At 46.8% G+C, this 21,517-nt stretch overlaps 1 protein-coding gene across 3 annotated transcripts in view; it reads right to left on the minus strand.

Annotated features, from left to right (window-relative positions):
- ZDHHC14 (zinc finger DHHC-type palmitoyltransferase 14) overlaps positions 1 to 21,517 on the minus strand; it is a 311,090-nt gene that overhangs the window by 69,236 nt on the left and 220,337 nt on the right. For all 3 annotated transcript variants that reach the window (XM_033234955.1, XM_033234952.1, XM_033234954.1), the window contains exon 3: positions 17,492 to 17,650. In XM_033234955.1, the coding sequence (XP_033090846.1) occupies positions 17,492 to 17,650 (159 nt within the window). The remainder of the gene's footprint in view (positions 1 to 17,491; positions 17,651 to 21,517) is intronic.

Consider the following 21,517-nt stretch of genomic DNA (forward strand, 5'->3'; position numbering starts at 1 on the left):
CCTCCATCCTGACTTCCAGGGGCTGCTGAGACACTCAGGAGTGACTGACAGGTACCCGAAATGTGGAGCCTGTTGAGATAAAAGGAGACTCAGCAGAACTTCTCGGCAGAAGGGTAGTTTCTACTCCAGGTGTAGATTCTTGACTCAGGTCATGGGTGGGATCTGCCCAGTTCAGCTATCTGTGAATACCCGTATTTAAGGCGGTTGGGGCACTGCTTGGGCCTCTATGATGCCAACAAAGGACTCCCTTGGGACTGCCTGCAGCCCCCTCTGTGATGAACTTCAATGATTCAACCCACAAAGTTATAGGCAAAACTTCCAAAAAGCATGTTCCGATATTACTTCCCAGTTCTTTGTCTCCAAGGAGTTGTTGCTACTTTAAGGCAGGCCTAGGTGAGCAGACCCTGATCCAGACTGGCTCTGCCTCTGGGTCGCGCTGCTTGTTCCCCTTGACACTTTGGGCTCTTCTTCCGACTCCATCGGCTTCAGCCCCTGCACAGAGCCCCTTCAAGCATTCCATTGCTGTCCACTGGCTCTCCTGAAGGGCTTGCTTCCTCCTTGGGGCACCATCTCCAAGCTCAGTGCCCGGCCACCTCCTCTGGTCCCTATTCTGTGGCCCCGCAAGACAGAGAAAGACACTCACTGCTCAGAGCAGAATGGAAGGTGGACTCCCCATTTGTGGCACATGATGGCACTTCTTATTTAAGATCCTCAAACAACCTACCTCACTCAACACAAAACTCTTTCTGCTCTTTATGACGTTGTTTGGTAAATTGTAGATCACCGGGGAAAAGAGAGGGATGATGATGGGGAGACATTCTGGATAAATGGAGCATTCTGAGTGCCCTGGCAAGCATCCTCAGTTGCTCCTGGAGTGGTCATCACCCTACACAAAGGAGCTTCTCCTTCAGGGCCAGCCACGGACTTCTCTGCCCAGTGCAAGCTGCCCTTGGTTCCTTCTAAGGCCTGTCCTGTCCAGTGCTGTTGCTGCTACATTTATTTCCCATCTCTCGCTTTCCCTCCAGGTGTGCACCTTTTGACACAGGCAGTGCTCAGCTCTGGCTCTTTGGAGCTGATCCCACTGTTTAGAGGTCCTCATGTTTATTTTAGGCTGCCACAGATCAAGTTCTAGACCAAGAGCCCGTGGGGTCCAGGTATTTACACTGAATTATATACTTTATAGACTCAGGTTACCGAGGCGAGATCCACTTAAAATATGTGAACTCGACTTTTCCTTATAAGTATTACTTGGTAGCATGGAGGAAAGAACCGTGCTCTCAAGAACCAGAGGGGTCAAACACTCTCCTTTGCCCCAACTCCAGGAATTGAATGAAGTATCAAGTCCTGTCGGTTCTTCAGCTGAAATTTTTCCGGAATCATCCACATCTTTCTGTCTCCTCAGCCACTGCTCTGGCCTGGACTCTAGTGCCCTGTCCCGCTCTGTGGGGCCAGCCCTCCCTCCCGTCTCCTTGGCTCCGTCGTGCCACTATCCAGTTTGTTCTCTGCCGGAGAGACAGAGGATACTTTTTGAAGCATGCATTTGATAAGGCCACTTTTGTCTCTTATCCTCAGATAAGATCAAAACTCCTTTGCGTGGCTTATAAGGTGCCTGCTTACCCCCTGGCCTACTGCAGCCCTCTCTGCCACACTGACTCACTCTGACCTGAGTCTCCACGTCAGCCACACCTCTGGTCCCTCGGGCAGGCCCGCCTTCTCCTGCCGGGCTCAGCACAGGTGTCCTCCCACTTGCACAGCAGTGTCTTCCTGCTAGCTCTCCTCTCTCTGCCTGGCTAACCAGAGCTCAGCCCAGATGCAACGCTGCTTCCTCCAGGTTGGGCATCTCTCCTGTATGCTCCCATGTGAGCTGGACTTTCCTATTCTGTCACTCACCTCCCTGTACCACCGGTGCCTCCTAAACCACCTGTGCTCCTCGGTGGGTATCTCTGAACTCTTTGCAGGCAGGGCCGTGTTGACCACATTTACCACTGTCTCCCAGAGCTAGCCGAGCACGGAGACCATATACAGTCAACCGTCAGTGGATATATCTTAAGTAGGGTGAACGAATGACGTGCTTCCCGCTCTGGGTACAGCTCTGAGGACGCCCCTCTGAGCACACACAGCATGATGGTAAATCCATGCACGCACAGCGTGACTTCCTGTCCTCCAGCGAAGTGTCAGCATGAGCAAAGGTGAAAAAAAATGTGTGTTTTCAATTCGTTGGTGGAAAACAAATCCATAAATCAGTAGTAATAAGCAGTGGATTTTCAGGCACAAACCAGGTAGACACTGGTAGCTTTTATCATATGATAAATGGCAATCGCATTGTTAGGAATTTAACTTGTGAGAGCCAAGAAGACATTCTGCAATACGATCTTGTTTTTGTCAACTTTCAATGGAAACAGATATGATACAAGTCCTCAGAAAGCCCATGCGGAGCTTGGAAAGAATCGCTGCTTCAAATTTAAGACAATGCTATCAATATTCTATTCTCTCTTGTGAGCAGGTTTTAATCTCTTTAACTACACTGAGGATTCTTTTCTTCCCAGTATTTCTTGGTGGTATAAATGGACTGAGGCAAACATGAACAACGAGAGGGAACGAAGTCTCTCCAACGTTTAAACAGCCATGAAGACGGGTTCTGTTTACCCAGACCAAAGGGCAGGGGGCACCAGCACAGACCTCACCCTGCCACTGCCCTTTCTCTTGCTTCTTTGCAGTGAAAGGGTTAAACACCCTTTGCTTCCAGAAAACCCCAGGCCAGGCAGGCCACGCTGTGGGTGGTCCTTCCTCCCCACCCTCAGGAAACTCCTCGCTGCACACCTGTGTTTGAGTTGAGAGAGAAAGAGGAAGAAAGAGAGGAAGCAGAATGAGCCCACGGTAGTTTGTTGGTTGGTTGGTTTGTTTTTAAGAAAGAGCCTTACAAACGTGGCATTCTTGAGAGAAATGGTACTGTATACTATTTGAAAAAAATCTACATAAGCCCTTTGGTCAGGAAGAGAGATAATGTGACTTGTCATCTTAGGGAGTCTGTTTTCTAACAATTTACGAGCCTCAACAAGAGCGCACCAGGGATTCTGAGCCTTCTTGTGTGTGTCATGAAGCCCTCAGCATTCCGCTGAGGCCCGTGAACCCCTTTCCAGAATGTTTCTAAATACATAAATATGTGAGATGACAAAAGAAAGCAATAAAAAAGACAACGTTTCTAACATAATTTTGACATAGTGATACAGAAAAATACATGCTTACTTATGAATATGCTAACTAGTAAGATCTATGGTTTATCAACTGCCACAATTTGGAAGTAGTAGCAAGTATAAATGTTATTCCGGGCTGTCTGCAATAACCGTGACACCGTATAAAATAGCTGCAGTTTCTAGTGGTGACAAACACTCCTAGTGTGATGTGTTTCCCATGTTCATTAAAGGAAATATTCAAGTTCATTTAGACATTAGTGGAAATAAAGATGTAATTGTTTTCCTCTCCAAGTTCGTGGACCCCTGAGTTCCATTCATGTCACCCAGGTCAGGAATCCCCGCTCTAAACAACCCCTAAAAGCAAAGCTCTTGACCCCCGGTCAGGCTGTGCCCTGGGAGGTGACGGGGTCCCAGGGGTAAGCTGCACTTCTACACCAGGGTCATGAGCCTGCTCTGACTGCCCTCACAGCAACTGATCCCCACGCCGGCTTCTTGGGGAACTCATTCTCTTGAGGCCATGGGACAGATCACTGGATGTTTCCTCATGTGTGGGCTCACTGCTTCCATCCAAGTTGCTGCATTCCATCATATTTCTGGCATCTTCTAATCCAAGCATGCAGCTCACCTCATTAAACTCCTCAGATTTTTCTTTTTCTTTTCTCTTTTTTCTTTTTTTTCTGAGATGGAGTTTTGCTCTTGTCCCCCAGGCTGGAATGCAGTGGTGTGATCTCTGTTCACGGTAACCTCCGCCTCCCGGGATCAAGCAATTCTCCTGTCTCAGTCTCCTGAGTAGCTGGGATAACAGGCAGCCACCACCATGCCCAGCTACTTTTTGTATTTTTAGTAGACACAGGGTTTTACCATGTTGGTCATGGTTAGTCTCGAACTCCTGACCTCAGGTGATCCACCCACCTTGGCCTCCCAAAGTGCTAGGATTACAGCCATGAGCCACTGCTCCCAACCTCTCCTCAGATCTTAAAGAGCTCACAGGAACCGTGAAGGGGAAAATGCCCAGTCCAAAGCACAGCCAGCCTGTGTTAACCTGAAAACTAAAATGTGCAGGTAGTGTAATTTCAGGAGAGCAATGAGATCTTCATACACACCTAAGAGAGAATTTTTAAATATGTAAAGTACTCAGCACATATATCTTGTCTTTGTTAACTTCATGATAATCCTGGGGGAAGAACTAGCAAGTTGAGCTTATTTATGACTTTGCCTGGGCTCAGCCAGGTTATAACAGATGGTTACCTTCTCTACTCCTCCTGGAGTCTTCAAAAGCCTTTACAGGCTGGTGACCACATGTGATTCATCCTCCTCTCCTCTCCTGCACGCCTCCCGCCCCCAACCCACTTTGCCCACGCAGAGTCTCATTCACAGTTGACACCAATTGTTGGACACACTACAACGTTTCTGCTGGGCTGGGGGAGAAGTCATAGCCTTCCTCACACGTTAAAATCTGACTTGTCCACCTGCTGCTTGTCCGCTTTCAGGCCCACTGAGTGGCTGTCTGCTCTAAGTCCATGAACCATAATGAACCTTCACAGAGGGCCTGGGAGGCTGCCTTCCAGTTCTCACCTTGCCGTCTGATCGGGGTTAAGTCTCTGCCCTCTCTGAACCTGAGTTCCACAGCAAATGGGGGTGATACTTTCCAGCCCATTGCTTGGTAACACAAAGAAGATTACCTCCAAATGTAAGAATCCATACATAAATAAAGGATGGTATTATGAAAACGGAAGAGCTATCTTAGTACAAATAGTTTCTATGTATTCATTTCACTTATTTAATTAAAAAAGATAATCATTACATTTCCAAAGGCACATTACTAGATTATTAATACACTTTCTTCTTGCTTCTCCCAAGATATAATGTTTCCATTTCAATTAGTCTTTTATTTAAAATACTTTTCAACCTTTTTTAAAACAAAATAAAACTTAACCTGTTCCAGCAAACCTAATTATTTCATAGCTCTTTTTTAAAAAATGTACACACACATATTAAGCTTTCAAAACTAAGGCACATGGGTTATTATTCACTATCGAAGTTTCTAGGCTTTAACAGCTCAGTTCTGCCCAACTCCTAGAAATAGTGGGTGGAATTTGGTGAAACATTTATTGCCAACACCCAACAGAGAGCAGCTGGATCAGCTGACACAGCCACAAATATCTTGGAAGAAGAAACTTCAGGGCTAGTAAGGTATGTTTCATCTTCTGCTTCCCTAACTCCCATATCCATTGCTGGAAGCCAATTTCAATTCTAGGCAACTCAAGTCAACAAGAGATTACTGGGCACCCAGTAAGGCACTGTGTTGGGCCGGGTGCAGTGGCTCACGCCTATAATCCCAGCATTTTGGGAGGCCGAGGTGAGTGGATCACCTGAGGTCAGGAGTTCGAGACCAGCCTGACCAATATGGTGAAACCCCGTCTCTACTAAAATTACAAAAATTAGCTAGGTGTGGCGGCACATGCCTGTAGTAACAGCTACTTGGAAGGCTGAGGCAGGAGAATCGCTTGAACCTGGGAGGCGGAGGTTGTAGTGAGCCAAGATCGTGCCACTGCACTCCAGCCAGGGTGACAGAGCAAGACTCTGTCTCAAAAAAAAAAAAAAAAAAGATATAACAAATACACAACTGCTTCTTAGAAAATAACTAGTGTTGGGTCTTCAAGTCTCCCCTCATGTGAGAGGCTGTATTGTTCTAGTAAACACAGTCATCCCTCTGTATCCAAAGGGGATTACTTCCAGGCTTCCAGGACCTCCCTTGGATATCAAAACCCACAGATGCTCAAATCCCTGCTAACAAATGGAGTAATGTTTGCATATAGCCTACGCACATCCTCCAGTATACTTTAGGTCAACTCTAGATGATTATTATTATTATTTTAAGACAGGATTTCACTCTATCACCTAGGCTGGAAAGCTGAGGCATGATCAAGGCTCACTGTAGCCTCAACTTCCCTGGTCCAGGTGAGCCTCCTGACTCAGCCTCCTGGGTAGCTGGGCTTACAGGCGCCCGCCACCACATCTAGCTAATTTTTGTAATTTTTGTAGAAATGGAGTTTTGCCATGTTGCCCAGGCTGGTCTTGAACTCCTGGGCTCAAGCCATCTGCCCCCCTCAGCCTCCCCTGTACCTGTTCGGTATAGACATAATTTTTTTCTTAGTATATTTGATTCAAGGTTGTTTGAATCCATGGATGTGGATCCCGTGAATACAGACAGCTAACCGTATTCACTTCTCTCCCTCTTGAGGTGGTGTGCCCTTCCCTGTCCCACTGACATGCTCTGTGCCTTCCTTGGGTGATGGAGTCCTTGCCACAGGCAGAGGTTGTAAGGGATACTGCATGTCTCAGTTCTTGGTTATGGTGGCCGGTACCACAGGTAGCTGCCCTCCCTTCAGCCTGGGTCCTGGAAAAACATTTGAGGAGACCTGAACCTGGACCAATGCCCAGGGCCGAGCCTTGCCCAGTCCCCAGAGCTGCCCCAGATGTCCCACAGGCACATGAGAAAAAGAAATGCTGCTTGTTAAGGGCTACAGAGGTTTTTGAGGGTGCTTGTAATATGGCATCATCAGACAACAGCTACCTACCACCTGTCATCAACTCACTTCATACTCGGATGCTAGATCAGTCCTCCTAGGGCTGAATTCCAGCCCCCTCAATCTCCTGCTCAAGCATCATGCTCCAGTGGCTGAGTCAAAGCCCTCTTTCCTGGACGGGCATCCAAGGGCCTCTCAGTGTGGCTGCCAGCTAATTTCTTCAACCTTTTCTCTCATTTCTCCCCTTTATGGGAATTGGTCTAAAATGACCATCCTGAGTGCTACAACCTTGTCAAATACTTCTTTATGATGTTAGTTAACTTTTCATGGCTACATGGAAGACTCCTTAAGGGCAGGGAACCTATGCGACGTTTCCTTGTCCTCTACTTGCACATAGCAGCCAGTCCCTAAATACTTCTGGATTCATTGTAAACGCTTGCTTCACAAAGTGTTCCACAGAGACAGCGGGATTCCTCACCTGACTCTCCATGTCCAGCCCTGGGCCCTGGCACTGCTATGAAGCACTGTGGACGTCCCACCCTGCGGTGAGTCGTGGCAACATCCACTTCAGACACCCAGGGGGATGATGGCCCCACGGTCTGGGTTATGCAGGAACTTTCCAGAGAGCTCAGTGACTAGCAGAGGGTTCAGACATGACTGGTGGCTTGGACCCAAAAGCATGGATTAGATTGTTTCATCGATTTTTAAATTTGGTTACAGGACCTGTTGCTCCTGTTGCTTAAACTACAAGGAAAGGACTAAACTCCAGACACTTAGACAAAACTGACAGGCTAGCATGAAGGTGCAGGAGCCCTCAGCAGCAGCAGAACCCAGCCCGGGTACAGAGCACTCCAGAAAGCTCAGAGGAAGCATCCTCATGGCAGGTGAAGAGTAAGCAGCTCCTCGCATGCTCAGGAGCCCAGCCTTCCTGATACTTTCAGAAACCCCTGCCAGGCTGGATGTCCTGCCTCCCCTGAACATCCCTGAGCTTCTATCCTACTGTTCAGTGCCCTGGGTATGTCCACACACTGGCCAGTAACTCCTACTTAGCCTTGGCAACTCAGCATAGGGACCAACTGGGGAATCTGGGCTCTCCCAGAACCTGCACACGGCTCCCGGTGGCACTGAATGCATTCTATTTTTTTTTTTTAATGGAGTCTTGCTCTGTCGCCCAGGCTGGAGTGCAGTGGCACCATCTCGGCTCACTGCAACCTCTGCCTCCCAGGTTGAAGCGATTCTCCTGCCTCAGCCTTCCTAGTAGCTGGGATTACAGGTGCATGCCACCACACCCAGCTAATTTTTGGATTTTTAGTAGAGATGGGGTTATACCATGTTGGCCGGGCTGGTCTCGAACTGCTGACCTCAAGTGACTGGCCCACCTTGGCCTCCCAAAGTGCTGAGATTACAGGCATGAGCCACTGTGACCAGCCTGAATGCATTCTATTTTTTTTTTTTTTTTTTTTTTGAGACAGAGTCTCATTCTGTCCCCAGGCTGGAGTGCAGTGGCATGATCTCAGCTCACTGTAACCTCTGCCTCTCAGGTTCAAGTGATTCTCCTGCCACGGCCTCCCTAGTAGCTGGGATTATAGGGGCGCACCATCATGCCCAGCTAGTTTTTGTGTTTTTAGTAGAGATGGGGTTTCACCATGTTGGCCAGGATGGTCTCAATCTCTTGACCTCGTGATCCACCCAGCTCGGCCTCCCAAAGTGCTGGGATTATAGGCGTGAGCCACCACGCCCAGCCCTGAATGCTTTCTTTATCTCTGCCTTCCCCAGCCAGAACGTAAGATGCCGCCTACCAAGAATGGTGCATTTTAATGGTCACTTTGCAGATTTGGAAAATACAGAAAATAACAGAAATGGACAATGAAGAAGTCGCTTACGCAAACGCACATACACACACAAGAGCATGTGCGTGGGCCCTGAAGTCACTTTCTGGAACTCATCTTTGGACTTCACAGGACTTCATAATATCAAATAGTACATGTTTCCTTGCATCTTTGTTGTTTATATGTTCTTCTAATTACATTTCACAGCTATTTTATCTTGCCCCCTGACTTATAATTAATTAAATTTAAATAAATTTGTGGAGAGTACATGTCTTGATTTTTATTACAATTCCTAACTGATACATAGTATGCTATTTTAATGTATTTATTAGGTAACTGATAAACCTACTAAACATACAAAACTAGTTCTAATGTTTGTTGGTACTGTTATTATTGTTCTTGTCAGGTAGAAAATATGGTGATTTTGTTTCCTCTTTTTTGATAGTTATATATTTGTGTTTATTTTCCTACATTACCACATTAGAAAAGACATTGTAAAATATTAGTAATGATACTAGACATCCTAATTTTTTCCTAATTTTAATGTAAATCATGCCAGTGTTTTGCTATAAAGAAAATGTTAGCTTTTTTCCTTTTTAACACAATGTTAAATAAATATTCTTCTGTATTAGTTTTTAATCATATAGTAATAGTTTTACATAGCAAATTAGCACTAATGACGGGCCTTCAAACAACACAAACTCATTATCTCATGATTTTTGTGGGTCAGGAGTCCAGCGCACCGCAGCCGGGGGAGCCTCTCCATCTGCAGTCAGGGCCTCTCCCCAGCTCCATGCTGGAGGCAGGATTCACTGCCTTCCAAGGGCACCCAGGCCTCCTGTGCGGCATCTCTCCAGCTCTGCTCTTGAGGGCTATTGGAATTACATTGGGCCCCTTGGATAATCCAGGATAAACTCTCTTAAGTCAGCTGATTAGTCACCTTTTAGGACATCTACAGAGTCCCTTTTGCCAAGCAAGGTGACATAACCATTGGAGCAACTCAGGGGGTGTGAGGGGAAGGGGCAGTCATGGGGGCCAGAATTCTGCCTACCACACCTCTCAATCTTTTTTTTTTTTTTTTTTTTTTTTGAGACGGAGTCTTGCTCTGTCGCCCGGGCTGGAGTGCAGTGGCCGGATCTCAGCTCACTGCAAGCTCCGCCTCCGGGTTCACGCCATTCTCCTGCCTCAGCCTCCCGAGTAGCTGGGACTACAGGCGCCCGCCACCTCGCCCGGCTAGTTTTTTGTATTTTTAGTAGAGACGGGGTTTCACTGTGTTAGCCAGGATGGTCTCGATCTCCTGACCTCGTGATCCACCCGTCTCGGCCTCCCAAAGTGCTGGGATTACAGGCTTGAGCCACCGCGCCCGGCCTCAATCTTGATACACTGAGTTCTACAGTTAGAAATGAATGTCTCAGCCAGGAGCGGAGGCTCATGCCTGTAATCCCAACACTTTGGGAGGTCAAGGTGGGCCAATCACTTGAGGTCAGGAGTTCAAGACCATCCTGGCCAACATAATGAAACCTTGTCTCTACTAAAAATACAAAAATTAGCCAGGCATGGTGGTGTGCACCTGTAATCCCAGCTACACAGGAGGCTGAGGCAGGAGAATCACTTGAACCCGGGAGGCGGAGGTTACAGTGAGCCGACATTGCACTACTGCACTCTAGCCTGGGCGACAGAGCAAGACTCTGTCACACACAAAAAACGAAACAAATGCCACATTTTATCAAATCCCTTTTAAGTATCTATTATCATGATCATACATACCTTTTATCTTTTGACCTACTGATATACTAATAGTTTTATTACATTAAAAAATAATCACATTCCTGGAATACACCCTTCCATGTCGTGACTAATTCTTTATTATACTGCTAGATTAAGTTTGCTATGTCTTCATGTTGGCTTGTAATGTTTATACATAAGGGTGGGGGTTTTATTTTTGCATGTTATTTTTGTCAGGTTTTGGTGTTAGGGTTATACTATTTTGGTGAAATGAACTGAAAAACCATTCAACCTTTCCGAAGCTCTCAGACACTACTCAGAACATAGGAAGTACGCTGTCTGGGCCCAGCACCTTTCTCACACGATTCTTCATCAAACTTTTCAGTTTTTCATTCTTAGTAATCAATTTCAGTTTTCTACTCATTCCCTGACCCATTTCCTATACAATCATGTTTCACTGAAATTTTTCAAATCAATTGGCATAGAGTTACACAACATGCAAAATATTTCCCAATAATTATAGAAAACAATCTCACCTATCTTTGTGTCATTTGAATCTGCTACTTCCACTTTGTTATTTTCTTTGTCTTACCAGACATTAATCCCTTGGTTGGTTGTTTTCTAAAGAATTAGATTCAGCGTCCTATTGGTTGTTGTTTTCTAAGTCATTGTTTTCTTATGGTTTCCCTTATTTTGCTGCTCTTTTCTGCCTTCTGGAGATGGATGCTTTGTTCATTTATTTGCTTCTAAGTTCAGTTTTGTTTTGTGTACTAGACTTTTTGAAGTATTTTATTTCATTGGCCATCCACCATCAAAGTAAACTTCCTGTTTGGGGAGAATCCCAAAATAGGTGGGAGGCAGGGCCCCACCCTCCCAACCTCACTGTAGATGCTGAGTGTGGGGCAGTTGCCGCCCTCACCTGGCTGTCTGCTTGGGTGTGGCAACAAAACAGGCCAGGGCTCCCGCCCAGGTGTCTGAATCCGAAGCTGTGGTCTTTGAAGACAGTCAGAGTTTCAAGTTGAGAGCTGCAGCAGAGGGAGCTCAGTCGTGGTGCCACAAACGTCCTACCTGTGGCACTTGCCTCCGGCAACATCCTTCTGCAGATGCAACAGGCTGTGCGGGGCTACCCAGCCTCCTCCACTGTTCCTGGTTTCTGAGCCTCATTCTCCAGCCTACTTGTTGATTCTACCGGCAACCTGACAGTCTTCCGGTTAATTCCTCTTCTGCTTAGGTTAACTATTTCTCATGTTTAAAATGTAGAATTCTGAATGGCATGGTTTTCTTTTGCATTGTTCTTACTGCCATTTTCTAAATATTTTACAACTGCAGTTTTGAAGTTTCTGTCACCCAAGATTTATTAAAAGCTTCTTTAAAAAGCTGCTTTAGAAAGATTTATAAAAGTGTTTTAAAGTTTTTTTTAAAAAAAGCATTACAATTAGGTATGTTTGTGCATTTCTATCTTTGTGATTCATTTCTAGTTTTATCGTTTCATCAGATGACATTTTCAGTGTGATATCTGCCTTTAGAAAGTTGGAAAGTGTTTTGGGCTTAATATGATTAATTTTTGTAAATGTTCCATGAATGGTTGAACATGGTAACTACACTTTGTAAAAATGAAGTTCAACATATATTTATTATACTTATACACTGGTATACTCTACTTAGAGTTTGTTGACCTGAGACACGTATGCTATTGTTTCTCACTAGCATTATGTGTATAACAAACTACCTTTGCATTTTCTAACAACTTTTACTTTATATACTTTGATGCAATGTTATTTGGTGCATACATGTTGGTGACTTAATTCTACTCTTAATCAATATAAAATTACACTTTAACCTGTGTAATATGATAAATACAATACTGTCTGCCTTGAGTTCTCCTTGGTCTGCTCTTAATAATGATCCCTGGGGACTGGTTCATATTTTCACATACCTAGTTATTGTCACAGTGCCTAACACATAGATGCTTATTCAATGTTGGTGAAATGAAGAGATACTGAAAACCAGGAGAATCAGTAAAGTCCTGTCTGTTTTGGTTCCAACAAGGATACAAATCTCAGCTCCCTCTGTTCCCCTCCAATGACCTGCTTTCCTATGGGAAATTAATAGCCCCCTCATCATACCCAAATAGTTACAAAGACATTGCCATGTGCTAATCCACACCAGAAGGCAGCTACAGGACCAAATCTCTGCCATGTCCAACCTCTTAATGCACAACTGTGAAGCAGTGGCTGGGTTCTTGAGGGCAGCACACAGCAGAGTGTATGCAACACACAAGGTATCTGCAGTCTGAGCTCAGAAACCCACACACAGAGGAAGCAGTGAGAGCAAGAAGGGGGGAGACACTGTGGGACAGAAGGCAGAGTGTGCAGTAAGATGAAGTCAAGGATGATGCCCAGGAGAGGAAGAGCACAGCCAGAAAGAGATGGGGGAATGAGAAAGGGAGCTTGTAAGGAGTTAAGAGTGTGGGAAAGTCCTGCCAGAAATAAAAGCGACTGGACACTGAGTCCCTGCAGAGGGCGCCTGGAGGTTCTTTGTGGCACCCACACCAAAAATGACAGGACAGAAGATAAGGGACCAGGCCACGTCCTGGATGTGGGAGGAGGCTAGTGCTGCTTGGTGCCCCCCGGGGGCTGGCAAGGCCTGAGGGCTCCATGTACTACTTCCTTTGTCTTCACAGTCCCTCCAGATGTGGCATCGCAGGTGCAGAGACAGTCCCTGTGCCCAGACAGGACAGCAGGGCTGGGACCCAGGCTGCAGCTGCCTCCAGAGGCTACCTCTGAGTCTCTAGACTAAGCTGCCTGGGTCTGGTCAGAGTAAGGTAGACTCTTGTATAACTGGTTTGCAAATACTGGCAGTGTTTCATCTTACTGTCTAGCAAACTTTGTTATTAGTTTCTCCACAGAGTGTGATTAAATCTAGTACACGTAAATCCCTTTTTATTACAGGTCTAGGCTGTACTAAAAATACCCATTCCAGCGAAAGCTGCTGGCCATTCTGACACTGGACTAGGGCCCACCAGAGGACAGACATCCCTCCTAGGGCCTTCCCCATCAGAAAAACGAGGGTAGCATGCACCCGGGGCTTTAGGACATACGTAGTGAGCCTGAGAGGGTCTCACAGGCCCATGTTTTGCCTCTTCAGCTCCTTCAGTTTCTCTTGCTTTAATGATTTGAGGGATATGAGGATCTGAGAGAGAAGAGGTGGCTCCCTGGCCCCAGCTGTTGGTTGTTTAAAAATATCCCACAACCTCAAAGCCCACCTGAATAAATAAACAACCCGAAATGCCGTGTTCCACATGTGCAGAAGCAACACAATGGCAAGACTCAGAGAGAACCAGAGAGACAGACAAGGATTCAGAGGAAGAGACGGATGGAAACAGGCAACAGGGACAACGTCCGAAAGAGACAGAAAATATATTCACATTGACCACAGCAGATCATCTAAATCCTTCCAGATACAGAGAAACAAGGTGATTCCTACTGCTTTCTGAAGATGCTTGTTTTAATCAATTACTTGGGAGCACTGACGGCGGCATTCCCGTCACTGATGAGAACATCAGTGGCCAGCCATGCGCTTACTGGCCCCTCAGTGTGCCGCAGGTCTGCTGGGTGCTGTGGTACGCACTATCTCAGTGAACCTTCGAAAGAAACCTACAGGGTAGCACTAGGATCACATCCATTTTACAGATGTGGTAACAGCTGGGAACATTCAGATAACTTGCCAGGTTCCAGTATTACTCAATGAGTGGACCAGGATTCAGCCCTGGCCTCTGTGTTCTCCGAGCCAGGTCCCCAACCACTGGGGTCTGCCAACCAACTTTATATTTGACCAGAGAAAGCTCCTTCCTCAGTCTTCAACTGAAAAGGCCCCTATGACTTTCAAACTTATTTAGCAAAGAAAATTGCTCTTCTGAATGGCCTGGGAAGCTGCATTTTTCTTCTCTCCTCTCCCATGCCAAATGACATTTATTTATTGTGCTTGGGAAGGACCAGCTCAAACCCACTCATTACAAAGTAAGGGAAGCCACAAGTTCCCACCTCAGCTTTCAGTATACCACTGTGCTATTTCCCCTTGCTGCAAAAAGAATTCTTTCAGTAAAAACTTTCCATCTAAAAATAAGATCATGGCTAACTCTGCAATTACACTTCTCAGTGGGAGACATTTGCCTTCAACTCTATTTTCCTGAATGCAGAAGGTCCAATCCGCTGTCCTGCTCATCAGTCAACCAAAGGCCCAAGTGTCCCATAATTAACCGGAAAACCGAAGCTATGCAGGTTTCAGTCACTGGGTGGTGTTTTGAGGAGCCCTGTGGCCAGCTTTACTTTAGATCACTCATATGCTACTTCTTCACCTGTTCCCCACGGAGCTGGCCCTGAGCACCACTCAGAGGCTGCAGCTTTTGATGTGCTCCTGGGCTCCAGTCTTCCTCCTCTAGACCCTGCTCCAAACTTCCCCACTTCCTCTCCTTTCCCTTTCTCCTTCCAGTTCTGGGTGTCCCATATACAGACCACCACTATGTTTGGTTGCGGATGCTGGGTGGCCACCATGACTTTGATTTACCAGAAAGGTGGAGGCCTGGCTCCTGGCCTATTATAGGCTGGTGGTTTCTAGGTTCATGGCTGGTAGAGTACACAGGAGAGGATCCTACTGGAAACACTCACATGCAGAAGTACACTGTCACCAGGCAAAGGCATAGTTGTGATAAGGGGCTTTTACATTTCATTCATCAGGGTTCTTTAAGGGACACAAACACCTGTGGGCAATGGGAGTGAACAAATGTGATTATATGAACTTTCAGAACATGTCTGATAATCCAAAAGGAATTTTAAAACAGTAAGTCACAGGAGATTGAGAAGAAAGTTTTGACTGTGATTAAACATCTAGCCTAGGCTGAGAGCGGCGGCTCACATCTGTATTCCCAGGACTTCGGGAGGCCGAGGCAGGTGGATCACTTGAGGCCAGGAGTTCAAGACCAGCCTGGCCAACATGGTGAAACCTTGTCTCAAAGAAAAATACAAAAAGATTAGCTGGGCATGGTGGCATGTGCCTGTAGTCCAGCTACTCAGGAGGCTGAGGCAGGAGAATTGTTTGAACCTGGGAGGTGGAGGTTGCAATGAGCCGAGATCACGCCACTGTACTCCAGCCTGGATGACAGAGCAAGACTCCATCTCAAAAAAAAAAAAAAAAAATCTAGCCTAGAGACAAGAAACAGGATAAATGAGTGGAAATACTGGGGGTGTTTAGAAATGAGTAAAAAGTTTTTATAAACGATAAAGAGAAGGAAGTGCCCACTAAGACCTTTAGTTTTGTAGATAACAACACCCTACCTATCAAAATACAAACTAGAATAAGGCATTAGACCTCCAGGAGAAGGTTTGCAGAATGACAGAAGAGTTTATGTGCACAAGTGTAAGACACACACTGTCCCATCATGTCATAGGCCTGGAGGTCAAAATTACAACCCAAGAAAGGGTGCTGAGAACTCCTACAGGTAGATGGTTTTCCCAAAGACATTTAAGATGCTGTGCTCCTTCAGCTTAAATTGTCCCCAAGGTAAGTATGGAATGGACACTGGGGCTGGTGTCACCAGGAAGGGTATTGGTGCTCAAACAAAGGTTGTCATGTGTCCTCGTAGAAACCCTGGTATGCCCCCACATGGAGAACTAGGCGTAGTTTTGGTCATTGCATCTACAGAAAGTCAAGACATTGTCCAGAAAAAGCCAATCAAAACTATCAAGGGAGGAGGAGTAACAAGAGCACGAGCAGCTAACAATTACAGAATGTTTGCTACACGCCAGACACTTTCCACCTGTTCATTCATTTATTCTCTCCACCATCCCATGCGGCAGGCAGTTATCAACCCCACTACCGAGAAGAGGAAACTGAGGCACACAGTGTTTCAGCGCCTTGCCTGTCACACAGCTGGTATTTGAACCCAGGCTGTGCAGTGCCATATTCCATGCTCTTAACTATCAGCTACTTCCTACATGGGAGAAACAGAACACATTCTACACTGTTCTGTTGGGGAGGCAAGGCTGAAAGTAATTTATCTACGTTAAGAAAACCAAGACGAGGCCTGACAGCGAAAACATGAGCTTTGTGCCAAACTGCAGATTATTAAAGTTAGGGTAAAGTTAATTTAAGACAAATAAATGGATGACTGCTTTGTACAGCAGGACGTACATTATAAAATCTTATTTTTCTCAAGAAGAATTGAGACTACAAATTCTAAGACTCCCGAAGAGTGTTGGCAATCAATACTGTGCTACTAAGGGAAGTTAGGTTTGTTCTGAGGCACACTCCTATCCTTTCAGTTATAAGGTAACAGGGTTTCCACTGCTTATTCTCCCAGGAATACCCCTGGTCACTTCCGCTAGAGGCAGGCTACGAGTCTTTCCCACTGTGGCAAAGCTTTTGTCCTCTACTTGCTTCCCTTCCTGTCACTTGGGTGTTCTGCCATCTCCTTGCCAACCTCATCTCTAGGCAGCTCCAGCTACAGAGAGAAGAGGGTCAGTGGGTGTGGGGAGCAGCTCTCAGTCTGCAGTGACAAGAGGTGCTTGCCAAATAATCCCAGAGGCTGGGCCCGGGTCACTTGTAGAAGGCCAGTGCTGGGCCGGTGGTAGGGCCCAGCCTTACAGCTGCAGACCTCTGAGCTCTCAGTCCCCTCTGCCTATTTCCCTAGCCTGTCCTGGCGGAAGTTGGGAGGCAGAGAGGGGAGGCCTTGGTGCTCTCCGGGAAGAATACAGATCTTAACTCCAGCCCCGGTAGGAGAAGGCTCCCGGACCCTGCCTCTTTTCCTGTCCCCGGAAGGACTGGGGATTGAACGCCCCCAGCCCTTCTGAGGAGTCGGGACAAACGACTGCACAAGGGTGCCTCCCGTAGGTGTGTGGCCAGCCCTGCGGCAATCGAGGAACCTGGGGACGACATGACTTTATTTCAAGTGCCTGCTGACCTGGCAGCCTTGGGAGACAGGGGACCCCATTCTGGTGCCTGTGCTGGGGTAGGCGCAGCCAAGGGCGGTGCAGGGTGTAAAGAGAATAAAAAAGAGATTTAGTGACTCTAGGCCCGATAAACTCAATCAGTGGCAAGATGCAAATGCGCTGAAATATTAACCATTACTGAGTGTTCCGTGGCGCGGGGCTGGAGAGGCGCAGAGCCCACCCGGAGGACCTGGGCTCCTGCCAGACTCCGCCCAGGCACTACTTACCTACGCAGTTATCACAAAGGCTGCAATGGGAGGCGCGAGGGGGCCGGAAAATCTTGCAGGTGAAACAGTATTTAAGTTTCACGGTCTGGCCATTGATGATGACTTCTTTGGTTCTGGGAGGCGGGCGGTACCCCCCTGAACTGGTGCCGTTTGCAATATCTGTGGAGAAAATAAGAGAAAGAGCATACACCTTCAGAGCCTCCCTCGGCCTTGGCAGGACCTGTCTGCCTGGAGTGTGAGCTCCAGGGCAGCAGGCACAGTGGCTGGCAGGGCCCCGGTGCCCACACTTTACTCAGGTCAGGGCTCTGGGACTTGTTCTCCACTGGGGCCCAAGCCTCCTTCATTGCACACGTGCAGGGGCCACATGACTGAGCTCTGGCCAATGGAGCACAGCACACATGGCCCCGCCCAGCCAGGCTCGCCCCATGGAGCCCCACCCCTTTTTTTCTTCCCCCTCCCCTCCCTGCAGGCGGCAGGAGAGGCCCCGGGCCACCTTGGGAGCCACAGCTGGGGAGTAGCCTGACTGCACAGAGGAGGGCCACCCTGACCTCTTCCCGCCTGCACAGGTCTATGAGCACCAAACGCCTGCCTTAAACCTGGGAAGGCTAGGGTGTTACTTGTTACTGCTGCTAGCCTTGCCCTCATTAACACACCACTTTAATTCCCTCTCCTGGAATGCTGGACTCCAAATCCAGCTCCAGGGTCCCTTCACTTTTCCCATTGGCTTCCTCAAAAATGCCAAGTATAGAATGGGAGGGGGAGAATGCAGATTGTGAAAAATACATTAAAAAAATCATTAAATGTGTATTTTGAAAATCATTTCTACATTTTATCATCTCAATAGCACCTTTAATTTTTAGAACCAGTTCTAAAAATGTCAATGAAAATGCAAACATGTAGGATTTTTAAATTTCAATTTTATCTTATAGTCTCTGATTTCACATTAAGATCACATGGGAGCTTCTAAAACTCCCCTAAGGTATGAACCCTGTCCCAGATTCATTAAATCAGAATGACCCGGGTTGTTCTCATGTGGGCAAGGTTTGAGAACCCCTCTCTCTGGGAAGATAAAACTTCCAGTTTTATTTCACCTAGACTCCTCACAGCCCTATTAGCCTTGCCAAGAAAAAGTTAGGGCAGCTGGCTGTGCAGTCAAGAACAGGAGCACAGGGTGGATGGAGAAGAGCAAGAACTTCCATGAGGGCCTCAGCTGAGACTCTCTGGCTGACAGATGTAAGCCAGACCTAAGGGACTGGATCAGTCCTGGAGAGCGTCAGAGCTGGTAACGTTAAAGATAAGTGTTCATTTTAACTCTCACCCTCTTAAAGCACATACTATCAGAGATGGTTGCAAGATACTTTTGGCTAATTTCCAAAGTGGCGGGAATCAGTCCCGTCACCCACTCAGGCCCCTCACACCACACTAACTCATCCTGGGCAATAATCATTGAGCAGAACTGCTGAGATCCTGGTCCTGCCCTCAGAGATTCTTTCATTGGTGTGGGGCATTATATTAGTCTGTTCTCATGCTGCTATTAAAGACATACCTGAGACTGGATAATTTATAAAGGAAAGAGGTTTAGTTGACTCACAGTTCCGTAGGGTTGGGGAGGTATCAGGAAATGTATAATCACAACAGGAAGGGTAGCAAACAGGTCCTTCACATGGCAGCAGGGAGGACAGGTGCCAAGCAAAGGGGGAAAAGCCTCTTATGAAAGAATCAGATCTCGTGAGATCACTATCACAAGAACAGCTTGGGGGTAACTGCCTCCATGATTCAATTACCTCCCACTGGTTCCCTCCCATGACATGTAGAGATGATGGGAACCACAACTCAAGATGAGATTTGGGTGGAGACACAGCCAAACCACATCATTCTGCCCTGGCTCATCCTAAATCTCATGTCCTCACATTTTAAAACACAACCATGCCTTTCCAACAGTCCCCCAAAGTCTTAGCTCATTCTGGCATTAACCCAAAAGTCCAAGTCCAAGTGCAAAGACAAGGCAAGTTTCTTCTGTCTATAAGCCTATAAAATCAAAAGCAAGTTAGCTATTTCCTAACTACAGTGGGGGTACAGGCACTGGGTAAATTACACCTGTTCCAAATCGGAGAAATTGGCCAAAACAAATGGGCTACAGGCCCCATGCAAGTCTGAAATCTAATAGGTCAGTCATTAAACCTTAAAGTTCCAAAATAATCTCATTTGACTCCATGTCTCACATCCAGATCACACTGATGCAAGAGGTAGGCTCCCACAGCCTTGGGCAGCTCTGCCCTATGACTTTGCAGGGTACAGCCCCCCTCCCAGCTGCTTTCATGGTTGATATTGAATGTCTTCAGCTTTTCCGGGCATAAGGTGCAAGCTGTCAGTGGATCTACCATTCTGGGGTCTGAAGATGGGTGGCCCTCTTCTCACAGCTCCACTAGGCAGTGCCCCAGTTGGGACTCTGTGTGGGGGCTCTTACCCCACATTTCCCTTCTGCACTGCCCTCACAGAGGTTCTCCATGAGGGCTCCACCCCTGCAGAAAACTTCTGCCTAGACATCTAGGCATTTCCACACATCCTCTGAAATCTAGATGGAGATTCCCACACCTCAGTTATTGTCTTCTGTGCACCCACTGGACCAACACCACATGGAAGCTGCCAAGGCTTGAGGCTTGCACCCTCTGAAGCTATGGCCTGAGCTGAACCTTGGCCTCTTTTAGCCATGGCTGGAGTGGCTGGGTTAGAGTCCATAGGCTGTACACAGCAGGGGGGGCCCTGGACCTGACCCAGGAAACCATTTTTTCCTCCTAGACCTCTGGGCCTGTGATGGGAGGGGCTGCTGTGAAGGTCTCTGACATGCCCTGGAGACATTTTCCCCATTGTCTTGGTGATTAACATTCAGCAACTTGTTTCTTGTGCAAATTTCTGCTGTCAGCTTGAATTTCTCCCCAGAAAATGGGTTTTTCTTTTCTACTGCATGATTAGGCATTTTCTGATTTTCCAAACTGCATTTACTGCATTTTCCAAACTTTTATGCTCTGTCATCTCTCAAATGCTTTGCTGCTTAGAAATTTCTTCCACCAGTACCCTAAATCCTCTCTCTCAAGTTCAAATTTCCACAAATCTCTAGGGTGGGACAAAATACCACCAGCCTCTTTGCTATATCATAACAAGAGTCACCTTTATTCTTGTTTCCAAGAAGTTTCTCATCTCCATCTGAGACCACCTCAGCCTGGACTCATTGCCCACATCACTGTCAGCATTTTGGTCAAAGCCATTCAACAAGTCACCAGGAAGTTCCAAACTTTCCCACATCTTCCTATCTTCTTCTGAGTCCTCCAAACTGTTCCAAACTCTCCCTGTTACCCACTTCCAAAGTCGCTTCCACATTTTCAGGTATCTTTATAGCAGTGCCCCACTACCCAATACCAATTTACTGTATTAGTCCACTCTCATGCTACTATAAGGACATATCCGAGACTGGGTAATTTATAAAGGAAAGAGGTTTAATTGACTCACAGTGCTGAAGGACTGGTGAGGCCTCAAGAAACTCATAATCATGGCAGAAGGGGAAGCAAACACATCCTTCTTCACATGGTGGCAGGAAGGAGAAGTGCCAAACAAAGATCTCATGAGAACTCACTCACTATCATGAGAATAGCATGGAGGTAACTGCCCCCATGAGTCAATTACCTCCCACTGGGTCCCTCCCATGACACATGGGGATTATGAGAATCACAATTCAAGATGAGATTTGGATGGGGACACAGCCAGACCATATCAGGCACTGAGATGTCTAAAAACTCCTCCGAGATGTTGATATGGTTTGGTTTTGTGTCCCTGCCCAGATCTCATGTTGAATTGTAATCCCCAATGTCAGAGGAGGGGTCTGGTGGGAGGTTATTGGATCATGCAGGTGGGTTTTCCCCCTTGCTGTTCTCCTGATAGTGAGTTCTCATGAGATTTGGTTGTTTAAAAGTGTGTAGCACCTCCCCTTGCACCCTCTTCCTCCTGCTCTGGCCATTTAAGACCTTCCTC

This window comes from Trachypithecus francoisi, unplaced genomic scaffold (assembly GCF_009764315.1).
Source record: "Trachypithecus francoisi isolate TF-2019V2 unplaced genomic scaffold, Tfra_2.0 Lachesis_group15, whole genome shotgun sequence".
Taxonomy (NCBI): Eukaryota; Metazoa; Chordata; class Mammalia; order Primates; family Cercopithecidae; genus Trachypithecus; species Trachypithecus francoisi.